This window comes from Paroedura picta, chromosome 4 (genome assembly GCF_049243985.1).
Source record: "Paroedura picta isolate Pp20150507F chromosome 4, Ppicta_v3.0, whole genome shotgun sequence".
Classification (NCBI taxonomy): Eukaryota; Metazoa; Chordata; class Lepidosauria; order Squamata; family Gekkonidae; genus Paroedura; species Paroedura picta.
Window position 1 is genome coordinate 94,794,558 of NC_135372.1, and position 24,443 is coordinate 94,819,000.

Sequence of the window (24,443 nt, forward strand, 5' to 3'; positions counted from 1 at the left end):
AGTACTTTTCCTTCTTAAATAAACCTCTACTCCACCTTTCTGCCTTCATGAAGACCAACTTAATGAACAAATTAAACCATTAAACCATAGGTAATAAAATCACCATTAAACACATCATTAACACAGTTAAAAAGCGCAAAAATATGTACAAAAACAAAAGTTAAAATATTTGGTGAGGGGAACGCTAAACAAAAGAAAGTCTTCACCTGTTGTTGGAAATGGGCAAGAGAAGGGGACAAATGACTCTCCCAGGAGAAATAATTCCTGAGTTTTGGTGCCATGAATGAGAATGTGGGTTGCCACTTGTCTAGTCTGAGAAGATGGTGCACTCAAAGCAGAGCCTCTAAAGATTACTGTAATGGTTGGGTGGGTTCATGAGGAAGTAGGCAGTCCTTCAGGTATGCTGGTCTGAGACCATATAAGGCTTTACTTCAACACCAGCACCTTGAATTGTGCCTGAAACCAACTAGGATCCCAATGACTCACTCCAGTCAACATTCAGACTGCAGCATTCTTCACCATCTGAAGTTTCTGAATGCTTATTGATGGCAGTCTTATGTAGAGCACATTACAGTAATCAAATCTTGATGTAACCAGGACATGTACCACAGTAGTCACATCTTTTCTACCTAGGAAAGACTGCAGCAGGTTGACCAATCGAAGATGAAAGGCATTCCTGACAACACCTGTAGGAATTAGTCCAAAAGCACCTCCAGATTACAGATCTGTTCCTTCAAATGGAGTACATCTCCATCCAGAAAAGCTGACAACTTAAACCCTAGGTCAACTCTTCCATTCACCAGTTGTATTTCTGTCTTGCTGGGATTAAGCTTCAGTTAATTAGTCTGCATTCAATCCAAAATTGCCTCCTGGTATTGGTTTAGGGTTGCATTCGAGTCTATCTGTGCCAAAAATATAACCTTGAAAAAAACATTGCTATTTTTCAGGATATATTGTGGCTTCCCAAATATATCCGGGTTTTCTTGGGAAAACTGGAGGGGGAGGGAGAATCTCTGAGAAATCCTCAATGCTGGTACACCTGAAAACAGGGGAAAGGCAGGAGCAAATCACTCCCACCTCTCAACTGTTTGTCAGGCTTCTATTGCAGTCCCTTAAAGCAATGGTCCCCAACCCCCGGGCCGGGGACCGGTACTGGTTTGTGGATCAGTCGGTACCGGGCTGCAGCTCCTCCTCGTCCTCCTCCCTGGCTGCTACCTTGGAGGCTGTCCTGTCACTCTGCCACTGGCTCACCTTTGGTGCTCTCCAGTGGCCGCCATGGCTGGGGCTCCCCCTCGGCATGGCAGCTGCTGCTGGCAGCACCCCCCCCCCAGCGAGTGGCGAGAAGTCAGGGGTGCTGGCAGGAAAGCAAGTGGAGCAGGGGCTCAGGCGGCGGCGACGTCCCTCAGCAAAAGACTCCTCCCCCCGCCTCAGTAAAATTCTCAAGTGTTGACCGGTCCCTAGTAATAAAAAGGTTAGGGATCACTGCCTTAAAGTATAAATGGACTGTAGAAGACAGTCAGAGGATCAGCTGTGCTGGGTGGAGGGGCAGACTGTTTCTGCCAGGTCAAGGCTCACTTCTAGTATAGCTATGTTTAAATCAGGCTTCAGAAAAAGCCAGCCACAGAAACTACTTTGCCCCAGTGAACAATCTGCTAGCCATGTCAAAGCAGATCTTGGGTACAGCTTCTCTTGAAGTATGGTTTACACTGAGAAAAAAATTGCACACCCTTATTCAGATTTTCTACAGCTCCCACAGAATCAGCTGGAAGCATCAAATTGAGCCGTGATATTTGCATATTGGTGGCAACCCAGCCCAAACCTTTATAGAAGCCTACCTTAAAGGCTTTGTGCAGAGTTAAATGGCATAGACAATAAGATGGAGCCATAAGTCATCTACCAGGGTAACTAAGGCCATTTAAGTCCCACAATCATCATCATCATCATCATCAGGCCTAAATAAAATTGAAAAGTATCTAATTTGCCCAATCCAGGAAAGTGTGAAGTCACTTCTGGTTACCAGACAAGTCTCTTCATATTACAAAATATACAGGTATATACTATATTTATCTTTTACAATGGCAGAAAATAGCATATATTTTCTTCAACTGTTTGTACAAAGTGACATTCTTTTGTTGCAGAATTCACTGCTGACACAATTTTGTAGCATGCAAATGAACCCAAAAATGAATCCAACCACCAGTTAGAGGAACAATGTTTTCTGAGGCAAGTTTAAAGTCATTACTGCACACAAAAATAATACTATCTAACATAATGAATTAAGGGGAGAAGCTGCCTTTATATCTTGAGAAGTAGGGTTGCCCAGGAAAGGCCCTATAGCCAGCCATTTCCTATTTCCCAGAGATAAAGCTCGAAATTAAACCATCAGACTCAAATTCCCTTAAAGACTAGAGGATTTATTGCAACATAAACTTTCACAAGCCCGATTCCACTGTCAGATGCAGATTGTTTTCAATATCTGTTGCCATAAAGAAGCATTTCTTTAAAAAGGCCGCATTAAAGAGTTAAGAATTCGGCTGAGAATTCACTAGGGGCATTGAACACGGTATTCAGTTACTAACCACGGTTTCTGTCCTGCCCTGAAAGGCCGCCTGAGTATAACTGACCTCACTGGGCAGTGGCAGCTAGAGACAAGGTGACGAACCCCAAACTGGGCTCCAACGTCTCAGCCTGGAAGAGGCCGACCTCTGCTCCCTCCCCGAGAAGCCATCCTCGTGAGGGAACTTTTCTACGGGGAGCGGCCCGTAGCTACCCTTATTTCCCTTTTCGGCAGCTTCGTTCTCTTCCAGGCAGCGGGGTCTACAAAGGGCATCTCTCCCGCTCCCGGAAGCCTCCCAGAGCGGACAAAGGGCCCCCGTGCTAGGCAGCCTGGCCACTGCTCACCCCACCCCCACGCGCTCGCCAGCCACCCCATCGCCCCATAAAGCCCGGGCGCTCAACGGGCCACAGCCACCAGCTGCCCCAGCGCTCGCCCAGCCCTAGCCCCGCGCGCGGCCTTCTGACTGGCCACTCGGCCCCGCCAATCCCGGCTCTCGGGCCGGCGCTCGGGGGCTCCATATTGGCTGCTCGCACTCACCGTGCCTTGCTCCCCCGGTTCGGGTCCCGCTCTGATTGGCTCCGCCACCGGTCCCCGAAACCCAATCAGCGCCTCTAGTCAGCCGCCGCGCAAAATGGCGCCCAACCCCCGACGCCCAACAAAGAGAAGACGAGGTTGCCACGGCGCAGGCGCCATACAGGAGCTCCTCCCGCCGAAGCTTGCGCTTGTTTGAAACTCTGCGCGCATGCGCTTGGGAGGTCTTAGAACTATCGTGCGTGCTCGGCAACCCTCTACTATCTTTTCTCCCCTTTTCACTTGAGGTAGTTTCTGTACGCATGTGCAGACGAGGATAATTTCTTTTTTAGTCCTTCCCCTCTCCCCCATGGTAATTCACAGCCCCCGCGTATCTCATGCGAATACTTGGGCTGATACCATAGAGCTTCACGCCTAGAAAATGCCTGTGTGGCGGCTACCATGTTTTTTTTTCCTTGCGGAAGGAAATAGGCGCTAAGCATAGAAACGAGACAGCTCTAGAAAGTTTAGCTTTGCGGTAAAGCGAAAGCCCTGCCTTTGTGCATTCTGGGTGGGAGGGAGCGCTGCTTGTTCTCCACAGCGTCGTATATTGTGGACGCTGAGCGTTGCTGAGGCCATTTGCTGTAGATAAGAAAAGCGTTTCAATAAGGGAGGCGTCAGGTACGGCCGTCGTTACCAGACATTTGCTCTTTATCCCCGAGCATTGTTCTTCCAAATAAATGTGGAAATACGAAGCCTTTAGTAGTTAAAAAAAATCCAGAAACAGAAAGACAGAGCGCCCCAGAAGGAGCAATGCCCTCCTTCCCCAACACCCCACTTCTCCCAGGGACGTTTGACGTTTTCCTTCGTATTTATAAGTGTGGGGCGACAGCCGCTTTCTCGGTCGTTTATCCGAAGACCGTCCTAACGCACACCTTTCCCTAACAACACCCGTTTTTTTTAATTGTAAAACTTTTCCATTAATATGTATATTCATTTTGTATTTCCCCCCCAGTTTTTTCATCTCAAGAGAACTTGCAAGGTTTCTTCATCATCATGGCTAGTATGCTGTCTGGAAAAGAAGAGAGAGTGTGTAGTCGAGTATTTTTTTATGCTGTAAAGCCATTTTATGGGTGTTGCTTATGGTTTTAGTTTTTGTGAAAGAAAATAGCTGGTATTAACGTGGTGAAGGAGGACTTCAGTTTTAGGATTTGGTTTTGTATAATAAAATTAATGGGTCTGCATCTTAAGAATAGACTTGTGGTATTATCTTAAAGTTGGCTGAGCTAACCTTGTGGTTAATATCCTTGTGGTTTTGGAGAGATCTGTGCTCTGTTCCTGTCCTAAGGCCCCCTTAGCATAGTTCTGACTGCTCAGGGGATCTTTCAGTTTTCAAGGTGAACATCACCTTTCACTGGCACAAGTAGTAGACTTTGATTGCCACCTACAGTACTGTTCATGAAATATCCACATAGCCACTATATCCGGTATAGCTGGGAAATAAATGCATTTGAGATTTGTGCGTCACCAATGCTGATGCTACTGGATTCCTAGATAGGGTAGTATATAACAACTTTCCTTTACCATGCTGTCTTCCAGTCTGCTGTTTAATGAAGTTACCAGTGACACCCAAAAGCCTACGTGTGGCTTGGAATGCATATGATGGCATCCTTAAGCTATAGCACACCTTATGATGGTACCCTCAGCTATGTTTTCTAAGCCAAATGCTCTTTCTCTCATTCATTATGATTTCTGCTTTGTAAACCAGATCAACTATGTGAAGGGAGACCTTTTTGCTTCTCCTGAAACAGATTCATTGGCTCATTGCATCAGTGAAGATTGTCACATGAGTGCTGGGATAGCTGCCATTTTTAAGAAAAAGTTTGGTGGTGTTCAGGAGCTCTTGAACCAGCGTAAGTGAACAGAACAGTGCAAACTAGAAATGCTTATACAATATAAAAATGTTGATTCTTTTTGAAGTCTTTGATACTTTTGGGTTAAGTACAGCCACATACATTTTTACTAAAATGAAGTATTTGTGGTCATGATAGCAAACCCCTGCTTTCCTGATGCGTTGTTCTGGATTGTGCCATCTGAAGGGTAGCATTAAAATACTGACATCTTTGATTATGAATATTTGGAACCTGTAATGCTCACTGATTATTTTATTTATTTTATTACCTTTTTTACATTTTTATACTGCTCTCCCTTGTGGGCATAGGGTGGTTTACATAGAACAATAGAGAAAACACATTATTATGAACTTGTAGCATTTCTTACTTTAAGGAATCAACAATTAGTTGAGACATTTCAAGTTTTCTTTTTATTCCTCCTTAGGAAAAACAACTGGGGAGGTTGCCGTTCTAAAGACAGAAAAACGATATGTGTACTATCTGGTAAGAGTAGAGAGAACATATGACAGGAGTCTGGGCATGTGAACTGATTATAGTAGGGATAGATTTATGCATACAGTAGTGCTGCGTTTTCATTTAAGTGGTGAATCTGTCCACCCTCATCTTATATCCAGGTTGCCAGCAAAAAGAAATACTGTGGGGAGGTGGGTACATGATAAAGTGCTCTGTCCCCTGCAAGTAAGTTCTTGTGGGTTTTGTAGGGTCCAGCGCTGTGTACTGGTTGGAATCACACAGTTTTCCCAGGGAGAGACTGAAGGGGAAGGGGAGAAAACTGACAACAGGGGGTAGATAAGGGTAGATTGGCTGACTGGAGAAGAGAAGAAGCCAGAAAATATAACAGACTATGGGGGGTTTTAGGAAAGAGAAAGAAGGAATGAGATGCTCCTTTGCTTGTTTATACATGTGTGTGAAATCTTATCAGAAATTACAGATCAGAATATTTAACTACATAATTTCCTTTTTTTTCTTTTTTAGCTTGGTAAAGCACAAATGTAAAGTAAAGTGAGATACGGCTGTGTGATACAATCCTTAGTAAAATTATGCCCTATTTCCACTGACATCAGTGGTCTTCATCTTCTTTCTTTTTATCCTTTACCTGGTAATTGGTGGAGCAGGTTGTCCTCTCAGCCAATATGCTGCTTTAGGTGCCCCTGGTTTATGAGGCAGTCTGCTGGCGTTCATTCTGCAGACATGGCCAAAGCTTTGCAGTCTGCACTTTTGGATTTGTTCTTTAATTTGTGGCTGGTTGTCACATTTTGTCCGAATTGTCTCGTTTAGATTATGATCGCATAGAGAGACACCCAGAACCTGCTGCAGGCATCACATTTGGAAGGTCTCAACTTTGTTTATGTCAGGTTTTAGTAAAGTCTGTGTTTCCGATCCATATAGGAGGATTGGCAGGATTAGTGCCCAGAAAACATGAACTTTGGTCTTGAGAGAGATGTTTGTCTTCTTCCAAAGGCACCATTTGAGTGTGGCAAATGCTGATGTTGCTTAGCCAATCCTATTGTGAGCTTCAGTGGTAGATGGCAGTTTCTTGCACCAATTTGGGCTCCATTGAGGCAGTGGTCCCCAACCTGCGGGCTGCGGCCCGGTGCCGGGCCGCGGCTCCCTCTCCCCGCCCCCCCCCGCAGTAAAAAACTTCCCAGGCCGCAAGCTTGCGGCCCGGGAAGCTTCTTACTGCGGGAGGGCGGGGAGAGGGAATCAGGGCCGGGCCGCGCCCGTGCAGGCCGCGCCCACGCAGCCCGATCCGCGGGCGTGGCCCGCGGGTGCGGCCCGATCCGTGGGTGCGGCTTGCGGGCGCGGCCCGATCTGCGGGCGCGGCTTGCGGGCGCGGCCCGAACCGTGGGTGCGGCCCGATGCCCTGCCGGTCCCCAGCCTAATAAAGGTTGGGGACCACTGCATTGAGGTATCTATTTGTCAGTGATCCATCTGTGGTTACAATTTTGGTTTTGTCCACATTTATTTTTAAGCCATAAGATTGGGCGATGCAGGCAATGTAATATAGGATGTTAGTAGCCTTTGCATCTGTATCGACAAATATGGCACTATCATCTGCAAACATTAGATCTGTCAGGAAGTTCTTTTGGTCATATTGAACTCCATGTCTATTCTTGAATACTTTTCTCATAATGTCATCAACTACGATGTTAAAAATTAGGGGAGAGGCCACATCTCTTTGGTGCACTCCAGTCTGGATGGTGAACTCCTCTGATAGTTTATTTCAAATTCTCACTTGGCTTGAACCATCTCTGCTGTTTGGAAGAGTGTGATTATTTTGAGGGGCAAATTTTCAGTTTCTAGTACCTTCCATAGAGAAGGCCAGTGGATACAGTCAAAAGCAGATTTGAAGTATAAAAAGACAATGACAGTTCTCTTTCCACACCTAATTCTTTCCTCTGCAAGTTGACGGATGGTGAACATTTGATCAATATGGCGCCAATGTGGCCTAAATCCTGCTTGCTCTTTTCTACTAGTCTCTTCAGTAGCCTTGTGTATATGATCTTAATTAACACTTTGCTAATAACTGACACAAGGCTGACGCTATGGAAATTCTTCCATTCTCAGTTGTCACCTTCAGGATTGGCACTATGATGGCTTTCTTCCATGTTGATAGAACGCATTCTGGGCACCAAATGAGAGTTAAGAGGGTGGATCTGCTGTAGCAGAATGTCTCCCTCAGTTTTAATCATTTCAGCAGTAACTTGGTCTGCTCCAAGTGCCTTTCCATTCTTTAATGATTTTATTGTGCTTTTTAGTTCATTGATAGTTGGCTCATTGCTGATGTTTTTAATTGCATGTATTTTAATTGTGGTCTGAATGACTGTAAATAAAATATTTATTGGCTCATTGCTGATGAATATATTTTCTGGCAAGTCAATAAAGTGGTGGTATTGGTGGTGGTCTATGAGGTCTCTAGAAGAGTGTAAGCACTGATAATGATAGTATTTCCATGTCCATTGACTGATACAATTTAGAAAGACATAAGATTAAGATTATAACCTGTGTCCAATTTTTGGCAAATCCTAGCATATTTCATTTTAATTATTTATTCAAAATAGTAAAATTAAGAAAAATGTTTTTATACCCTGCTTTTTTCTACGTTCTCAAAACAGCTTACAGTCTTCTTCCTTTCCTCTCCCTACAAACAGGTACCTTGTGTGGTAGGTGGGGCTGAGAGAGCTCTGAGAACTGTGACTTCCCTAAGGTCACCTAGCAGATTGCACATGGAGGAATGGGGAATCAAACATGTTTCTCCGAATTAGAGGCCCTCACTCTTAGCCACCACATCATGTTGGCTCTAAATAACACAAGATAGAGTGTGATCTATCCTTGTTTTGTTGTTAAAAGAACACTGGAGGACTGTGTTGCTATCATAAGCCCTTAATAAAGTTGAACTCAATGGGAATTTCTTGTAAGCAGACATAAATAGGATCATGCTTCAGATGTAAAAAGTATCTAATCCATGTCTGACTTTACACTTGTATTTAGATTACGAAAAACAAATACTTTCACAAGCCAACATATGACAATCTGCGAAACAGTTTAGAAGCTATGAAAATCCATTGCCTGAAGAATAGTGTAACTTGCATTTCTATGCCCAAGTAAGTAAAAATGGTGTCTGTGCAGCTGAAATATACTATCATATGGCAAACCATGGCAAATATACTATCCTCATATGGCAAACCATGCTTTTTCATTATGGGGGTGCACCTTGGAAACATTTTGGTTTGTGAACTTCTTCCCTTCACATAGTTCAGATATTAATTACTTCTTGATGAAAAGTCACAATTTGCCATTTCCTCCAAATTATAAATGATCCAAGTTTTTTCTTCACACAGTTTAATCCTTGTTGGGAAACAAGAAAACACATATGATGAAATGGCAAATTAATTTTCACATTGTGTACAATAGCTTGGAATGCATGAGCCTGAGTATTCTATGGCTTGTACCGATAATGCAAATTATAATTTATTGTTCTCTTATTCAGACAATAGAATAAAAACTGATGTGAGAGCCATATAGAATGCTGTATTTTCTGAGAACTGATCTCTGGACATCTTTGTGGTCCAAAAAAACTGTTGGAAAAAAGCCAATAGATGATATTGTTAACTTGTTATAGCCACAGCGTGGAAAACTCTACTCATTTTATAATGAGAAACGTAGACTTTGTTTTAGTTTGCTGACTTCCTTAGTATCTAAAATTGCTAAACATACATTTTATAATATTATTGAATACACGGTAGCGTCCATTTTAATGTGATAATCATCATGCTGACTTTATTACTTATTGACATTTGATTGATTCTGACCTTCCTATCAATTTTTAACTTTTTACTACTGCTTATTCCCATTTTAGTTCATAGTTGACTATTTTAGATTAATGCTGTTATTTTTTACTAGGTTCAAAGCCCGTTCGTCAGAACAGGCTTTGAAAGCCTCCCCTCCTGCTGCAGCTGCCCAGCACACCCGGCAGCCCAGCGAGGCAGCTGGTGTACTGGGTGGGCGCGGGGAAGCCATGCCCGGTCCCCTCCCCGCCGGCGAGCCTGCGGCTTCCCCGGGGCTTGCCGAGCACACCCGCCGCCTTGCAGAGGCGGCAGGTGTGCTCGGCGAGCCCCATGGAAGCCGCCCGGGGGGGTGGTCGGGAGGCTGTGGGGTGTGCACTTTGCGCCTCCCGACTGTGGGGTGTGCGCTTTGCGCCTCCCGACTGGCTAGAACTCTGTCCTGTCCTGGTGAGAGCCCAATCGAGTGGTTACATATGACATATGAGATTATATATGTTTTTAAAAGTTTTTGTTTTTTCATTAGCTGTCTTGAGTATTATTTGTAATAGAAAGGTGGAGTATACTATTACATAATAAATGTGGATTCCATTTTATTCCATTCTACTATGTGTGGTGGCATTTGCACAGTTTCTGATGTGAGATTATAATTACAGTTATAAAGTTGGTTCCCCTGGAAGCAAGTTTTGACACTCTGGAGTAAGCAGGGTAAGAAACATTCAGCACAGAGAGTTGTCAGGATGCTTCTTTAGCGATGGATCGGGTAGTAATACACATTTTAAAATGTTTTTAAAACCTTTGTGTGTATAGGAATTTCAAGAAAAGGCCTTTAATGCTTTGATTCTTTATCTTTCAGGATTGGGTGTGGCCTCGATCGCCTGGATTGGAGTAAAGTTTCATTAATGCTTGAAGAAGTATTTAAGGATACAAATATTAAAATCACAGTGTATACACTTTAAGGCAATTGTTTAATTATTTGTAATCTCCATTTGTTGTAATTTTGTGTTTGTAACTGATTTGGAATAAGATGGTGGGCCGATCAAAACTATGTTTTCATCCACCCTTCTAGATATTTATCCTTGCTAATGTTCAGTCACATATAATATTATGTACAAATTACACAGTGAAATCACTCAGGGATACTCTGTTTTAGTATTACAGCCAATCACCCTGTGTCTCTTTCTATCATTTTGCAAATTGTCCAAGAAATTAAAAAATAAAACTTCTTTACATTTCAACGTTTGGTTAATTTTTTCACTGCAGTTTCATGTTTCAAACAATATGAAAAACTATGATAGTTCAGTAATATATTTAAAATGTATTTGCTGTTATTTAGTTTTACATACATTTATTTCCAAACATAAATTATTGTTTTGTAGAAGGGCTGCAATATCTTATTTTGCACATATGAGTGTTCATGTGTATGTGTAATTCCTCTGAAATTCATAAAATATCCTCCATATGCTGGAGCCCCTTGTGTATTGGTACATAGGTGAAACTTTTGCTCATAGCCACTATATTCTAGTTGTTTCACAAAGCAGTTATTAACTACTAGCAATGAAAAATGGGTACAACATAATTTAATTGAGCAACTATTAATAACCTTCTTTAAAGTGGCCACTATATTTAACATGGGAGGTTTCCATGTCTTGCCAAAATGTAGCCTTATCTCTTTCTGCAGTACTTAATCCTGTAGTCCAATGTCAGTGCTTTCAAGGTCATTTCTGAATTGGTTTTCATAGGTGCATGAAAAATAAATGTTCCTCCTTAGTATGTTAAAATAAATATTCATCTAAAATGGTTCCATTGTACCTGAAGCTTTCTGTTGCATCTACAAATATTCAATGTATTTATTTATTTATATCTTACCTGTCACCTTAATGGAGACCCAAAGCAGTTTACCTAATTTTCCTCTCTTCCATTTTATCCTCACAACACTCCTGTGAGGTAGATCAGGCTGGAGTGTGTGACTGGCCCAAGATTGCCCAGTAAATTGTCAAAGGCTTTCATGGCTGGTGCCAACTAGTTGCTGTGGGTTTTCTGGGTTATGTAATCTAGAAGTCTCCATGCCAAAGTGTGGAGCGTGTGATCAGTTGCTGGGCAGTTTATTTCTCAGATAAGACTGGAATGTGATACATTTCCCTCTTCCCAGCAACTGTTCACACACTCCACACTTTGGCATGGAGAAATGTCCATGTTGGCAGGGGCTTTTGATAATTAGCCATGGACATCTGGAGAGCCACAGTTTGGCCACCTCTGCTCTATAGTGTCTGAATTAGTTATCTCATTGATTATTTTTAATTATTCAGGTATTTTTGATTTGTTCCATTGCCTATCTATTGCTTTTCTTTATGGCACATTATAAATTGGGTCATATGACTTAATCTATAGAAAGAGTATGTAGGCTCCTCCCCTCTACTCAGAACACCCCTTGTTATGTAAACATTAATGTGCCTAGGTTGTCTGGATACATAGTTACTACTATAGCAGTTGGTATTACATCATTGGTTGCTTTCCTATTGGTGCAAAAGATAAAATAAAATGTATTTGTGTTGAACTCTTGACACAGTCCTGTCAGTTAGGGAATCTGTTTTTGAGTTGTAATATCTTTCTGTGTAAAAAAGCCTTAATGTGTACTCCTGTGCTGGGCCTTGTGTGGTAGCTGGAAAAGAGCTAGGTGATAGCCTGTAAGGCTAATGCTCATAGTGGTTGTCCACCTGTATTTGGAGGATTTGATCAGGACTGAGCTTCAGGTCTAAATCATTTGTCTGTTGGCCAAACTGCTGATAATGAATAGTTATCATTTATATACCACCCCAGGGAGGGCGATATATAAATATATAAATTTATATAAATAGGGCAGTATATAAATATAAATATATATAAATATATAAATTATATAAATTTATATAAATATAATAAATAAATAAAATAGTTGCATCACACCAATATACTGGTATCATTTTACTACATTATTCCAGCCCTTATCTGCTTTGTTTTCCTATTTATTTATTTGTTTGTTTATTTATTTATTTATTATTGTGTTTGCTAACTACCACTCAGATCCAGTTGGCTCGTAGTGGTTTACATAATTTAAAAAACCTCCACATTAAAAAAAACTTAGTTGTAAGTTGTAAGTTTTTCATGTCAGCAGCTCTGCCCTGGAGTGGGTATGTTCATTTTTTTTTTAAAGCTTTCACGTCATTTTGACACAGAATCATGCTGGTGAGAATGACCTTGTTGAAATATTTCTTACCCTGCCTGCTTGCCTGTGTTCAGGAAGCAGGATGGGGGAACCTCTAAAACTCAAAGGTCAATAGTCAAAGGCATTCAGTCAAATTAGCAACAGCAAGGGCTATTTGTTTTATTGTCTTAGTTGCTCTGTTTACAATATGAATACTTGTGATAAAAGAGATGCTGAGCATTACTTCTTACATTTGTTACAGAGAAGTTAACCATAATATTAAGCCACTGATTTCAGTTATGCACAGAGGAAGAAATAACAGCACATTTTATATACTTATTGCCATTACAAAAAGATCTGTACTATTTTTTTTTAAATGTTTCCTAAACTTAATTTGCAGTATTGTTTTAAAGGAAACTTTCTGATGTAATTTAATTTTTCTTCATGAAGTTTTAAATGAAAGAAATTTGCACTGCAGACTTTTAACTTCATTCCTGAACACAATGCTTTTGCTTTTCCAGCAGGGCAGCCGTATCTGTTTCAGACAACCAAATGCCTCCATGCAGCACGATAAATGTATTTTTAGTCAGCACAATGGCATGTTGACTAGAGACGTTCAGTAGTATTTTCTGCTTGAGAGTGGGCCTGGAGGGCTAAAGGGAGTAGTCCCAGATGTCAGAGTATATCACGGTTGTCTCTCCATAGAACTGGCAGATCTCTTACAAGCAGGCCCTGAAGAGAGAAATTGAGACTTTGAGTTATTATTTTAAAATGTTCTGGTGTTTTACTATTCAAATAAGCTATGCATCCTGCAAACTGGATTATGTAAAATCATTTCCTCTAATGGAGGTGGGAGTTGTTTGGTTTTCTATCTCTTCACCCCTTGGACATGACACCTGGCATTACACAGAAGACTTTTATTTTACACTATAGGATAGGATTTTCATTTGAATGTTGCTGTGTGCCTATTCCTGCAACATTAAAACGTGAAAAGCAAATGCTGTATTGCTTGCTTTAAATTGATGACATTCACATCACTGAATTTGAACTGCAGGGAAGGCACTACTATTTGAAACCTGCATCTGTATTAAACTTGCTACATATAATGTATTGAAATGACCAGTTTAGATAGAACTGGAGACATAAATTGCACCAACATATACAGATGCTGTATATGTTGGTGCAATTTAGGAAAAACTTCTAAGTGGTGTGGCAATTGGGCCAAATTATGAGGAATGACCTTCCATGCTGGAGGAGCTATATGGGGTCTCTTGTGTGGAAAGGGCTTTCTGCAACGGCTGTATCTCCCATGTAAATTACAAAGGAGTACTAAATCTGGCTGTTTTGAAAGAGGAAGGAAAGTATTATAAATGTAGCTACTACCCTGATCATCCTGTGCTTTATCTTAAATTTCCATCATTTGTCAGATTCAATTATGAGAAACAGATTCGATTATGAGTAGAAATACAGTTCTTAAAAGTCATATACTTACTTGAACCTCACTGCAAAACTTCAGCAAGCTTTTCATCATAAAACTGGAAGTTCTCTTGAATGTCCTCCCAGGGTTCAAATGCCTTTCCCTCTTCACCTTCCTCCTGCTCTACAAAATTCTTCCAGACGTACTCAAAGTCTTGAGGCTTCATTATCCTCATTTTGCAGCCTGCTGCCTTCATTTTCTTCAGGGCAGCCTGAATCTCAGGCTCCTCCCACATGAAGAGACGGCCAACCAGGATGGAGAGATGCAGGTTCTTATTTTTCTGCAGTGCCTTAGTTATCCGATCAGCACAGGACATGCAGGGGCTAGAAGAGACATACCAGGTGACACTGTAGCGCAGACCAGATTCACATGTGGGCAGTATGTTATTGAAGAAGGCGTCTTCTGCATGGGCCGCTGCATGTTCATCCTCCAGGTAACCCCGGAAAGACTTTGACTCCTTGCCCTGAATCTCTATGATGTAACATAGGAAGGTCTTGTTCCTTCCAGAACTGTATTCTACATTCCTGAACTGGAATTTGAAAAAGAAGGCTGGTAGCCGTTCCCTGTACAGGAAAGTGAAAGGAGGTTTTCAGTTATGCTGTTCAGTTTATACAGTTGTTACAAAGCTGTTAAACAGTTTTTTAAAATGTCTTATAGTAGTAGTGCCTTTCAAGAAATAATTTTAATGAGAGTTGTATGTTTTAAGATAACTTGATAACAGCTGCATTACTGCACAAAACAAATTAATCCAAGCTTTCTCAACCAGAGATTTGTGAAACCCTGGAGATTCTTGATGGCCCTGGAAGGGTTTAGTAAATGGGTAGGAATTAATATATCTGTAACCAGTAGTTGCTCTTATATTTGTGAAGAGCCCCTATGGAAGGAGCAGTGTCTGGGTGTCCGGACTCTGCTTCTGACTCCATGGGTCAATCCCGGCATGCGGGCACACCCAGATTGGGCCATCCCCTGAAGCGCCTGCCCACAGAAGTCAGCTGTGAAGCGCTCATACAGCCTCGCAGCCAGACGCTGCCTGCCCGCTGTGGAGGGTGCTCCCGTGGTGCCCTAGCCTACCTGCCGCTTGAACCTGCCACCAGCACGCGCAGCAGGCTGGCCGGCTGTGGAGCCGTCAGCCCAGCCACCAGTGGTACGACCAGGTAGGGCCGTGGTGGTGCTGTCGGGGGTGAAATGACCGTATATAGTTATGTCAACTCCCCTCCCCCCATGACCAATGATGGGCCTGTAGGGGGTGGGAAGAGAAGGGACCCCTGGTGGGCATCTTTTCCAACCATATTCTGCATGATCACACCAGTTCTGGGGGTTCTTAAAGCCAGATGAATGTTTATTTATTTGTTTATATATTTGGACATTTCAGTGGTTTCTCAATGGTAAATAACTGTGAAAGGCTGAATTAATCAAAGCTTAATAGTGCCATCCTAAGCAAAATTCAAACCATCTCTAAACATCTCTTGCCTTGAAAGCCCCATGACTTGATGGAAAAAAAAAATTACATCCTTAAGCTCATTGACTTCAGTGGACTTGGAAGGATATAAATTGACTTAAATTGTACAATCTTCCTAATGTGTGTAGTTCTGTGTGTAAAGTCCTCTCATCATTTCAGGTAATTTGGATGGTAGAAACTGCTGGGAATGCTGTCATATCATGAAGAGGAAGAGGAAATTAGTTGCAACTTGGTGCTACTGTTACCAGCTATGCCTTCAGTCTCCTCAGGCACATAGTATCTACTCTTTGTTTTTTATGCAAGAAAAGAAGAGCAATCCATGTAGTCTTCTATGTTTTGCTCTGTGAATTGTTTCATTATTTGTCTACTTCTGCGTACCATTTTAAAGTTTGCCTTCTTTATATTGCACCAGTTTGCCCATTTGCTTTGACACTCAATCTTATCTGTTAGCTGAAGCTAAAATGTTTGCTATGTCATGGTCCAGATGTTTTCTTCTGTCTGTCTGCCCACATGGTATATGGTATCAGACCCATTCCTTCTTAAAAGGGCTTATTAATAAGGAAAGCCTGATAGAACTTTAGATAACATAAATATCACTAAACAGGATCACACCAAGAATGTTTGCCAGTCAGAATAAAAACAAGTCTGATCTTGATAGGCCAATCATCTTAATCAGCACCAGGCTGCTTCATGTGGAATAAAAGGAGGCAAACTTTAAACTAAGGTGACTGCAGGTTCAAAATTGACTGTTTTAAGTTGTATGTTCACACTGGGGCAAAACATATATATTTAGATTTTTTACTGTTCATAGAACAGACTTGTTCTCCAATATAGTTCTTCAGTACTGATCTACATTTAGCCTTTAGCTGTTGTAGCTGTGGAGCTGTTTTCAGCCACTACTTTCCCTTAATTCTCTTTATGACAAAAGACCAGTAACATTGTGTTTTCATCACAGCTCTGGCTACTTGATTTTTCAAATTATTGTACTCATTTGTACAATAAACAAGGCTGAAGAGGTTCATTTGGTAAAAATAAAAAATTAGAAAAGGTCCAGTTGCACTTTGAAGACTAATTAAGTTTTATTTCAGTACTTAGTCTTCAAAGTGCTTCAAGACTCTGGTTTGTTTTTGCTGCAACAGACAAGCATAGCTAGTCCTCTAGGTTTGTAAAAAGTAGTTGTCTTTAAGTTTGGTTTGTTGTCTTTACAGCAGCAACTAATATTGCAGATTTTTTGGAATCTTTCAGAAATTCCACTTTACCATTAAAACTGATTTTCAAATGACTTTAGTATGTATCAAGGCATACCAAGTTAAAGAAGTCCAGGAGTTTGTGACTTTGCTTATTGCGAATACCAATGAAGCCAGTATACATGGTGTAAGTAGCACAACCACCTATTTTTTACATTCTGCTTAAATTAAATATTGTTATTGGATCAATGTAAGGGTAGATTCTAAATTTTGCTGCCAAACAGACATTAAGCAACTCTTAGGGGCTTTTTGCACGCCTTCAAAATCGCACAATGGTTGCCAATTGGAAACGCTATTGATTTGCCATAACGCACGACGTCGTAGACAATCTGCCACACACCTGAAACCAATCTGCAAAAAGCGCTTCCTTGTAGCGCTTTCAGGGGAATCCCAAAAAGTGGATTCACCCTCCGGAAAGCGCTACACTCTTGCAACCAATCTGCAACACTAGCGAAAAAGACCTGTGTGTTAACATTGTTGCGGTTTCTTCAAAGTCCCTCCTCCTGAGCCTGTCCTCCAAACTTCCGGCGAAGCGATCACCATTTTTTTTCTCCGAGCGAGCGGGGATAAACGCACCAGCGAGCCTCTTTCTGTTTAGAGGCTTCCCTGGCTTCAGTCCTTCACCTTTAGTCACTAAGCACAAACCACAGAAAAGCCCGTTTGCTGAAATAAAGTCCCTTTATTTTTTACACGTTAATTCAGCCGAAAATCGGGCCCGTGAGAGGGGGGGGATTTTTTTTTAATCACTCGAGGCAGCGTGGCAACGATCATACGATCAAACGACAGCTCACATTAGGCAGCTGGATGGGTCTCTCCAATGCAACGAATCTACACAGATTCGTTACAATGGGTCTGTTTTTTTTTTTTTTAAACCTTTCTTAAAGGGAAAGGGGCTGTTTGGGAGCATGCTAACGGCTGCCCATTGGCTGCTTGACGGCCAGGGGCGGGACGAGCTTGGCAATAGCGCTTCCTTTTCTGCCGAGACCAGAAGCTGTGGGAAACGCTACAAAACGCAACTGGATTCCACTACAAAGGCAGGTATGCATAACGACGAATTCCACTATTTTAAATGGCGATTTTTCATTCAGTGACCAATTTGCAACAAAGATCCCGGTGCGTAAAGCCCCTTACTCTAACACTGTAAAGTCTGACCTTAGCAATTACAAATTGTTCCAGATGGCCCCGTACCTGCCATTCTGAAACATTCATCACTGAAAGGATAAAGGAAAAATAAACCATATGTCCCATAAATTACCAGCACATAATATACATGTCTCTGACACATGGTGTTCAAACTATCTTGTATGGCTTTGAATTCCCTTCTTAAGAATTTATTGTTCATGTCTCAGAAGACTTTATACAGGCAAACTGATATTCTAACGTCTCACTCCTGTATATGAGGACTAAAACTATATAATGTTAATACATGAGAAATTGTTAGGACATGGGGTCTATGTAGCTTCTTTCAGAAAACAAGCAGAGCTTACAGCAGGTGATACTTCCCAAACGAGATGGGGGAGAGACAGAAGTAGTCAAGAAATGTGTACAGTGAACTTTTACACTGCTTGAGGCTTCTCAAGGGACTTCATAACTGATTGAAGCAGTGGTCCCCAACCTTTTTATCACCGGGGACCGGTCAATGGTTGAGAATTTTACTGAGGCCTGGGGGGGGGGGTAGTCTTTTGCCAAGGGACGTCGCCACCGTCTGAGCCCCTGCTCCACTTGCTTTCCTGCTGGTGCCCCTGACTTCCCGCCACCCACTGGGGGCGCTGCCAGCAGCAGCTGCGCAGTGCCATGCTGCCGGGGAGCCCCAGCCATGGCGGCCGCCGGAGAGCACCAAAGGTGAACCGGTGGCAGAGTGGCAGGGCAGCCCCCAAGGCAGCAGCCGGGGAGGAGGAGGAGGAGCCATGGCCTGGCACCAACTGATCCATGGACCGGTCCCAGTCCTTGGACCAGGGGTTGGGGACCACTGGATTAAAGCACAAACAAGTTCATTATAAAATCAGTGAATATTTGACATGTAAGGGGCCTAAATAGTTTAACAAGCACCATTCCAATTACAATCCATCCTGAAGGCCTTCTGGAAAAGAGTAGTCTAAGAAGTTATTTATCTTAGTAGCACATGTAGCATGTGCTACAAGGTCCATGGATCCAGGAGCCCCACAGTGCTGTATGGTTAGGGGGGCTTCATATTGTGATCGTTAGGGGATCTTCATACATGTGATTCATGGACTGCAAGAATGAAAAAAAGGCAATACACATGCTCAGTTAGTGACTAAGCTTGCACATTGCTCTTTGACCATGCATGCAGGCCACAAGCTGCATAAGTATGAAGATCCCCTTAGATATTGGGACATTGCATTATGTATCTCACCAAGGTTCAAGAAGCTGCTTCTGAAGTTCCATCTATCCCTGGGTCAGGACATCCATGGTCGCTTGTGTGGCTCTGCTACGGCCCCACAAATCCTTAAATTGGCTCAGATGCCATGGGCCCCACAAATCCTTAAACTAGGCCTGCCTCCCAGGCTTTTAAGAATGAACACATTTTAAATAGCTCAAGGCATAAGCAGGTTCCCTATTCATTTTTCCTTTAACTTGATTGACATTACAATAATGTCACTTACTTCAGTGGTCTGCAATCACCATTGGAAAAATTAGGTGTATTTTAGCATGTATTCTGGAGAACTCATCCTGGGGAGTTCATTTTGGCTAGCACATTATACATGGCATTTTATATTGTTATTGTTATTGTTATTGTTATTGTTATTGTTATTGTTGTATTTATACCCCACTTCCCCCCCAAAGGCTCGAGGCGGCTTACATAACCCCATCCCCTAAAAACCATAAAATAACAATAATTCCAATAAATTTACAATAGTTGGTAACCAATTGGTCACAGTGGCAACAATGATGGCTTAATCTTACTCATTTAGTCTCCGCATCCTCAACTACGGGAGGGGGGGTGACACTCTCTACCGCCAGTTTGTGAGGGGGGGGGCTGATCTTTTTACCGCCCGACCTCAACTATAAGCCTGGCGGAAGAGCTCCGTCTTACAGGCCCTGCGGAATGCTGGTAATTCCCGCAGGGCCCTCAGCTCTTCCGGGAGCTCATTCCACCAGGTTGGGGCCAGGACCAAGAAGGCCCTGGCCCTGGTCGAGGCCAGGCGGGCTTCCTTGGGGCCGGGAATGACCAATATGTTAGCCCCCGCAGAGCGTAAAGCATTATAGAATTCTTCACATGTAAGTGCTGGCTTTCAGTGGTAACAAATGCAAAACTGTTAAAGACTTTAAAAACAAAAAATGTTCCATTCTTAACTCATCTTTACATTCACAATCTAAAGGCACTGGTTTACCACTACTGCCACACAATTTGGTTTGCAAATTAGTAGTTACACTGATCTAGTACAGTGTACTAGAACACTGGCTGTGAAATAAGCCATTTCCAAATGTGAATGATTGTATAGGAAATATAACATAATTGTGGCAACTCTGTTTATAAATATAAAACACCTTCTTTACTGAAAAAATCAATAAAATATACACGAGTCTCTGAATAAAATATGCCAAAGTTCTTTTTGAAATTGATTTTGAAAATGTGAGTCACATATATTACTCTGTAAATATACACAAGAATTATCATACCCATTTGATGATATCAACAGCAACTTCCTCAAAGAACAGTTTTAAAGAAAGTATGCTGCTTGGGAGTATACATCATCCTATCCTACTGAGTTATAAAGCTGTTTAAGAAGTCATCACTAAGCATAACACTACCATCAGACTTGTTGGAAATAAACATTACCAATTTCACTGGCTGTTTCTTCCAAGTAATCATGTTGAATATTCTGTTGTTACTACTCTTACAGTGTAAGGGCACTTTGCATGAATGATTCTATGTGAGTCAGTTTTAACTCCGCATAATCTTTGGGGGGGTTATAAATTAATAGATCTGATCGATATCCACCTTGAAGAACCAATCTTCACTTTGGGATGTGGATTTTGAATGAAGTTTGACAGCTGGTGATAGGCAGCAGCATGATTGTGTTTGCCACTGCTAAGGAGAAGGCAGCAGGATTTGCACTTGTGTTATTCCAGCCTTAGTGCTGCAGTTGTTGGTTAGTAATTTAATTTTAATTGTGGGAAAATGTAGTGTAAATGAATGAATATATCGCATGAAATTGACATGCATACTTGGAGACAAGTCTTAACCCCCCCCCAAAAAAAAGAAACGGGCCACGGGGTATTCGTAATTGTTAAGCCCAACCAGATTCCCAGAACAGTTTCCATGGCTTGCACCTGTTTGGGGCAGCATTAAACAAGAAATCTTGGCAAGACAACACGAAAGTTTCCTAATCCAAGGATAGCAACTGAAATGCTTGATCTTCATAGGACAATTAGGAAAAAATGTTGCTATGTTTAGTGTTTTCAATTCTCTTAATTAGCTAGATGATCAGCTTCATCAGACTGAACCTTGAATAAATAGAAAATCAGAACTGGCATTCCTCTTTATGACTGAGATCTTGCAGCAATTACTTTCTATGGGTGAAATGTTTTTAAAAAGAGAATTTGGGAGGGGCATCCTTCTTGACTGATTACAGATGCTCATGGTTTTGATGAATTCCAGAGGAATAGCTGTGTTAACCCTGTCTTTCTACACATATTTATATCCTCTTAAATCCACTGAAGGCAATGGGCTTATGGGGGTGTAACTCTGTTTAGTTTGGCACTGTTAGTTTGTTTCAGGAAGCAGCTGATACTTGGAGAGCCAATGTGGTGGTCTACAACCCATTTTGCAATGGCTACACTCTTGAATCTGGAAGATTTTATGTATCTCCATTCGTATCTGTGTATGTGCAAGAGAACATTAGAAACAGCAAACACAAAATGCTTTGATATGCGAGAGGTGCATACTCTTTTGTTCTGTGCCAAGCTCAGATGTATACAAGACATGCACCGTAATTACTCCAAATAGTAATTATTGGCAATAAGACTGACTTTGAAAATGTGAGTCACATAATTCGATATCTGTAATGAGAGAAAGAAAAACTAGGTCTCAATTGAGTTCTGATTAAATATAACTGAAGTGAATTAGTGTAATTCCCTGTGCTGATCAGGAATTAATCTTATCAATGAAAGGCTCATTGAATGGCCTCTGAAAATTATAATTTCTTAGCATCCTGGTCTCCATTTGAAAGAAGAATGGTACACAGTCTTTTTTTTGGGTTTTGGTTTTAAATTTTCAGCCTTTAGTCATATACTGCAATAATTCTGTTTAGATTTTCTTGTTCTGATGACTAAATTTAGGATAGATTATTGTTTTGCCTGGGTTGATTTTAGGAATATATCACTAAACAACAAATGAAACAAAATGTACCACAAGAAAGAGTAGATGATCTTTTTTGTCACTTGTACTTCTTGGATGTGTTGATCCTACTGTTAGACCAGTTTGGGTGTCCTTGCACAGTTCCTGGGTCCCTGTGTTGGCCCAGTTTAAACATGCAAAGAGAACATAGCACCAAGCTGCTTAAAAGAATAAAATAGTTTTATTTAGAAAGGAAACAATTTTGTATATAGAGAAAGTCCTGTTTAACTTGTTCTCTATTCATTTTGCCTGTTCTGGAGGCAAGCAGGGAGGAAGTGAGTTCAAAGAAGCAGGAAGTCTCCTACTGAGCCAATCAGGACTCTGGAGAAGATTACTTGAAAAACTTCAGGAAGTTCATAATCTAACTATGCTAAATACACATCTCCTCTGGTGCCCCCTGTATGATATTCTCCATATCCTTTTGAATTATGAACACCACAGATCTTGCATATTTCAAACAAAATGTTCTTCAGAAAAATATTGTGAGGATAAAATAAGTAAGCCAGTATCTTCCACTTCATGAGAAAAGCTTGTAAAAAGTATGCAGAATCAGGACTCCCCTTAAAGTGACTTCCTTTTTTAAAAGTTAAAATCCATAGTTTTATGACATACGATCATAGGATTTATGACTATAATAGCCTTATTTGAACTGATGCTGTAGAAGTAAATCTTTTTAAAACCACAGTTGTAACTAAATAATACAATCTGATACATCCCATTGTCTGTCTTAATTGCCTTACTGAGAAATTTTCCAATCAAATAATTCCTTAATCCCAGTTCATGAAGAAATCACTCATCACCCTTTTTAGCATCAACATTGCCTTTTTAGCAATGTTACAATTGTCAAAAAAAAAGCCAAGCAAAAATTATCCCCTCAATATTCCCATATGTTCTGAGTCAGAACTGATAATTTATAGAGGGGAAAATATGAAACGTTTAGTGATAAATCATTGCTGGATCCTGACATGGCTTAAGTAAGTCCCCAGGACAGAGTAAAATGATACTTGATCAAAAGTGCATGTAACTTCTGATTGCCTGTGTTTGGGATGGCAACAGAACACAGCCTAAGAATACAACTAGCTCCATTCATCTGCATTGAATCTGGTGAGGTCTTATTCTGTTCCTTTGTGCCACAAGGTGACTTATCTAGTGAATGTAAACTATTTGCTTAAGAATGTATAAATATTTCTTGGCAGTCTATTACTGCCTAAGCCCTACTTGACACAAAACATTGCATTTATGGTGGTTTGGTGATGGCTTGTAAAACTTATTGCTGAGCAGAAAGTTAAAAGAAAATCCATATGTGGCTGAAAGCTGCTGATTGTGTTATATACATGTCCCTTGGTGTGATCACTGTGCAATCCCACATGGGATACTGCATGGACCTGCCACACTGCCATGTGTGATGGCTCAGCTGATGCTTTAATGAACATTTTACTATTTCATTTCTCTAGTAACAGTCCTAGTAGGGTTTTCATTGGGGATTATCATTTCCCACTATGATTGGTCTCTTCCCATAATTTCAATTAGGTACCCAGATATGAACTTTAAAAATGCAGCTTTTTAAAGATCATAAGATCTTCCAGACCTACTCAGTGATATTTAGATAGTGTTCTCTTTTTTCTTTTAATAAGGCTTCTGATGAGGTAAAAGTCTAACAAGTGTCCACTATTTTTGCAGGCTTATGTGAAGTCTCAAAGCAGACGGCATCTTTAACAAGTGAGATTTTCTCCCTGAGAGGCATTAGAATCTTAAATGATCTCAGAATAAATGGATTTGCCAGTGAAGTGTTGAAGCCTTCCCTGGTTAAATAACAACAACAACAATACTCACACGCCAGAGTATCTATCCTAAATTATAGCTCTCAGAGCACTCTAGTTCCATCTTTAATCCCAAAAACCTTACATGCAAAGTAAAAGTATTTACTTTAATTTAAAACCCAGTTATTGTGCCAGCCAGATATTGTATGACTGAGTGGCAATATGCCACTGCTGCCATGTAATATGAGGTAACACAGGTTTCTTACCCTGTTACAATTTCAAAAGGTGGCAGCTCCTCCAGCTCCTTGGGCTTTTCTGCCTCCTCTGCATTTTCCGCATTTTCAGCCTTTTCACCATTCTGGGGAGGTTGGGGCTCCTCCTGTTTTTCAGCCATACTGCAGGAATGGGGGTCCAATGATCCCTGCAGAGGAAAGTAAGCGCTGCCCTGCAAGCTGTTCTTGGTCTGCAGAAGTGGAAATGTGACAGGAGAGGCAAGGAGCTGAAGGCTCCAGCCGTAGACACAGTTGTCAAGAACTATATATGGAACCCTAGCAGCAGCAGCAGGGGTGGGAGCAGGCTAGGATGACCCCAGCACTCTCAGATGTCGCTTCACCCTCACTTTCACTCTGGCCCCTGCCTCTCTCTGGCCCCTTTTATTTTAAATATGAAGTGACGAGTTCAGTGTGGGCGG

General features: G+C 41.5%; 3 protein-coding genes across 28 annotated transcripts in view; 1 reads left to right on the top strand and 2 right to left on the bottom strand.

The window, feature by feature from the left end:
• The window catches only part of NFYA (nuclear transcription factor Y subunit alpha), a 30,051-nt gene extending 26,814 nt beyond the window's left edge, over positions 1-3,237 (bottom strand). For 4 of the 17 annotated variants that reach the window (XM_077334367.1, XM_077334364.1, XM_077334362.1 and 1 more), the window contains exon 1: positions 3,095-3,236. The gene's annotated coding sequence lies outside the window, so the exon portion shown is untranslated. Of the gene's footprint in view, positions 1-206; positions 1,206-1,835; positions 2,556-2,579; positions 2,987-3,094 lie in introns of those variants that run through there. The other 13 variants (XM_077334375.1, XM_077334369.1, XM_077334366.1 and 10 more) reach the window with 11 other exon arrangements.
• A 27-nt stretch (positions 3,238-3,264) lies between these two features.
• Positions 3,265-10,501, top strand: OARD1 (O-acyl-ADP-ribose deacylase 1). Of its 10 annotated transcripts, XM_077334383.1 has the most exons (7): positions 3,612-3,748; positions 4,083-4,156; positions 4,667-4,763; positions 4,879-4,980; positions 5,405-5,463; positions 8,473-8,585; positions 10,120-10,501. In XM_077334383.1, exons 3-7 carry the CDS (start codon positions 4,721-4,723, stop codon positions 10,220-10,222), a joined length of 420 nt encoding a protein of 139 aa, XP_077190498.1. In that variant the 5' UTR covers positions 3,612-3,748; positions 4,083-4,156; positions 4,667-4,720; the 3' UTR covers positions 10,223-10,501. The 10 variants fall into 10 exon arrangements, with proteins under 10 accessions (XP_077190495.1, XP_077190497.1, XP_077190496.1 ...); XM_077334380.1 differs by lacking the exons at positions 3,612-3,748; positions 4,667-4,763 and adding an exon at positions 3,265-3,375 and having other exon boundaries at positions 4,836-4,980; XM_077334382.1 differs by lacking the exons at positions 3,612-3,748; positions 4,667-4,763 and adding an exon at positions 3,306-3,326 and having other exon boundaries at positions 4,836-4,980.
• Positions 10,502-12,597: 2,096 nt separating this feature from the next.
• APOBEC2 (apolipoprotein B mRNA editing enzyme catalytic subunit 2) lies at positions 12,598-24,358 on the bottom strand. The gene is made up of 3 exons (XM_077334376.1): positions 24,019-24,358; positions 13,940-14,487; positions 12,598-13,179 (listed from the first exon to the last, which is right to left on the bottom strand). Exons 1-2 carry the CDS (start codon positions 24,144-24,146, stop codon positions 13,947-13,949), a joined length of 669 nt encoding a protein of 222 aa, XP_077190491.1. The 5' UTR covers positions 24,147-24,358; the 3' UTR covers positions 12,598-13,179; positions 13,940-13,946.
• Between the last annotated feature and the right edge of the window lie 85 nt (positions 24,359-24,443).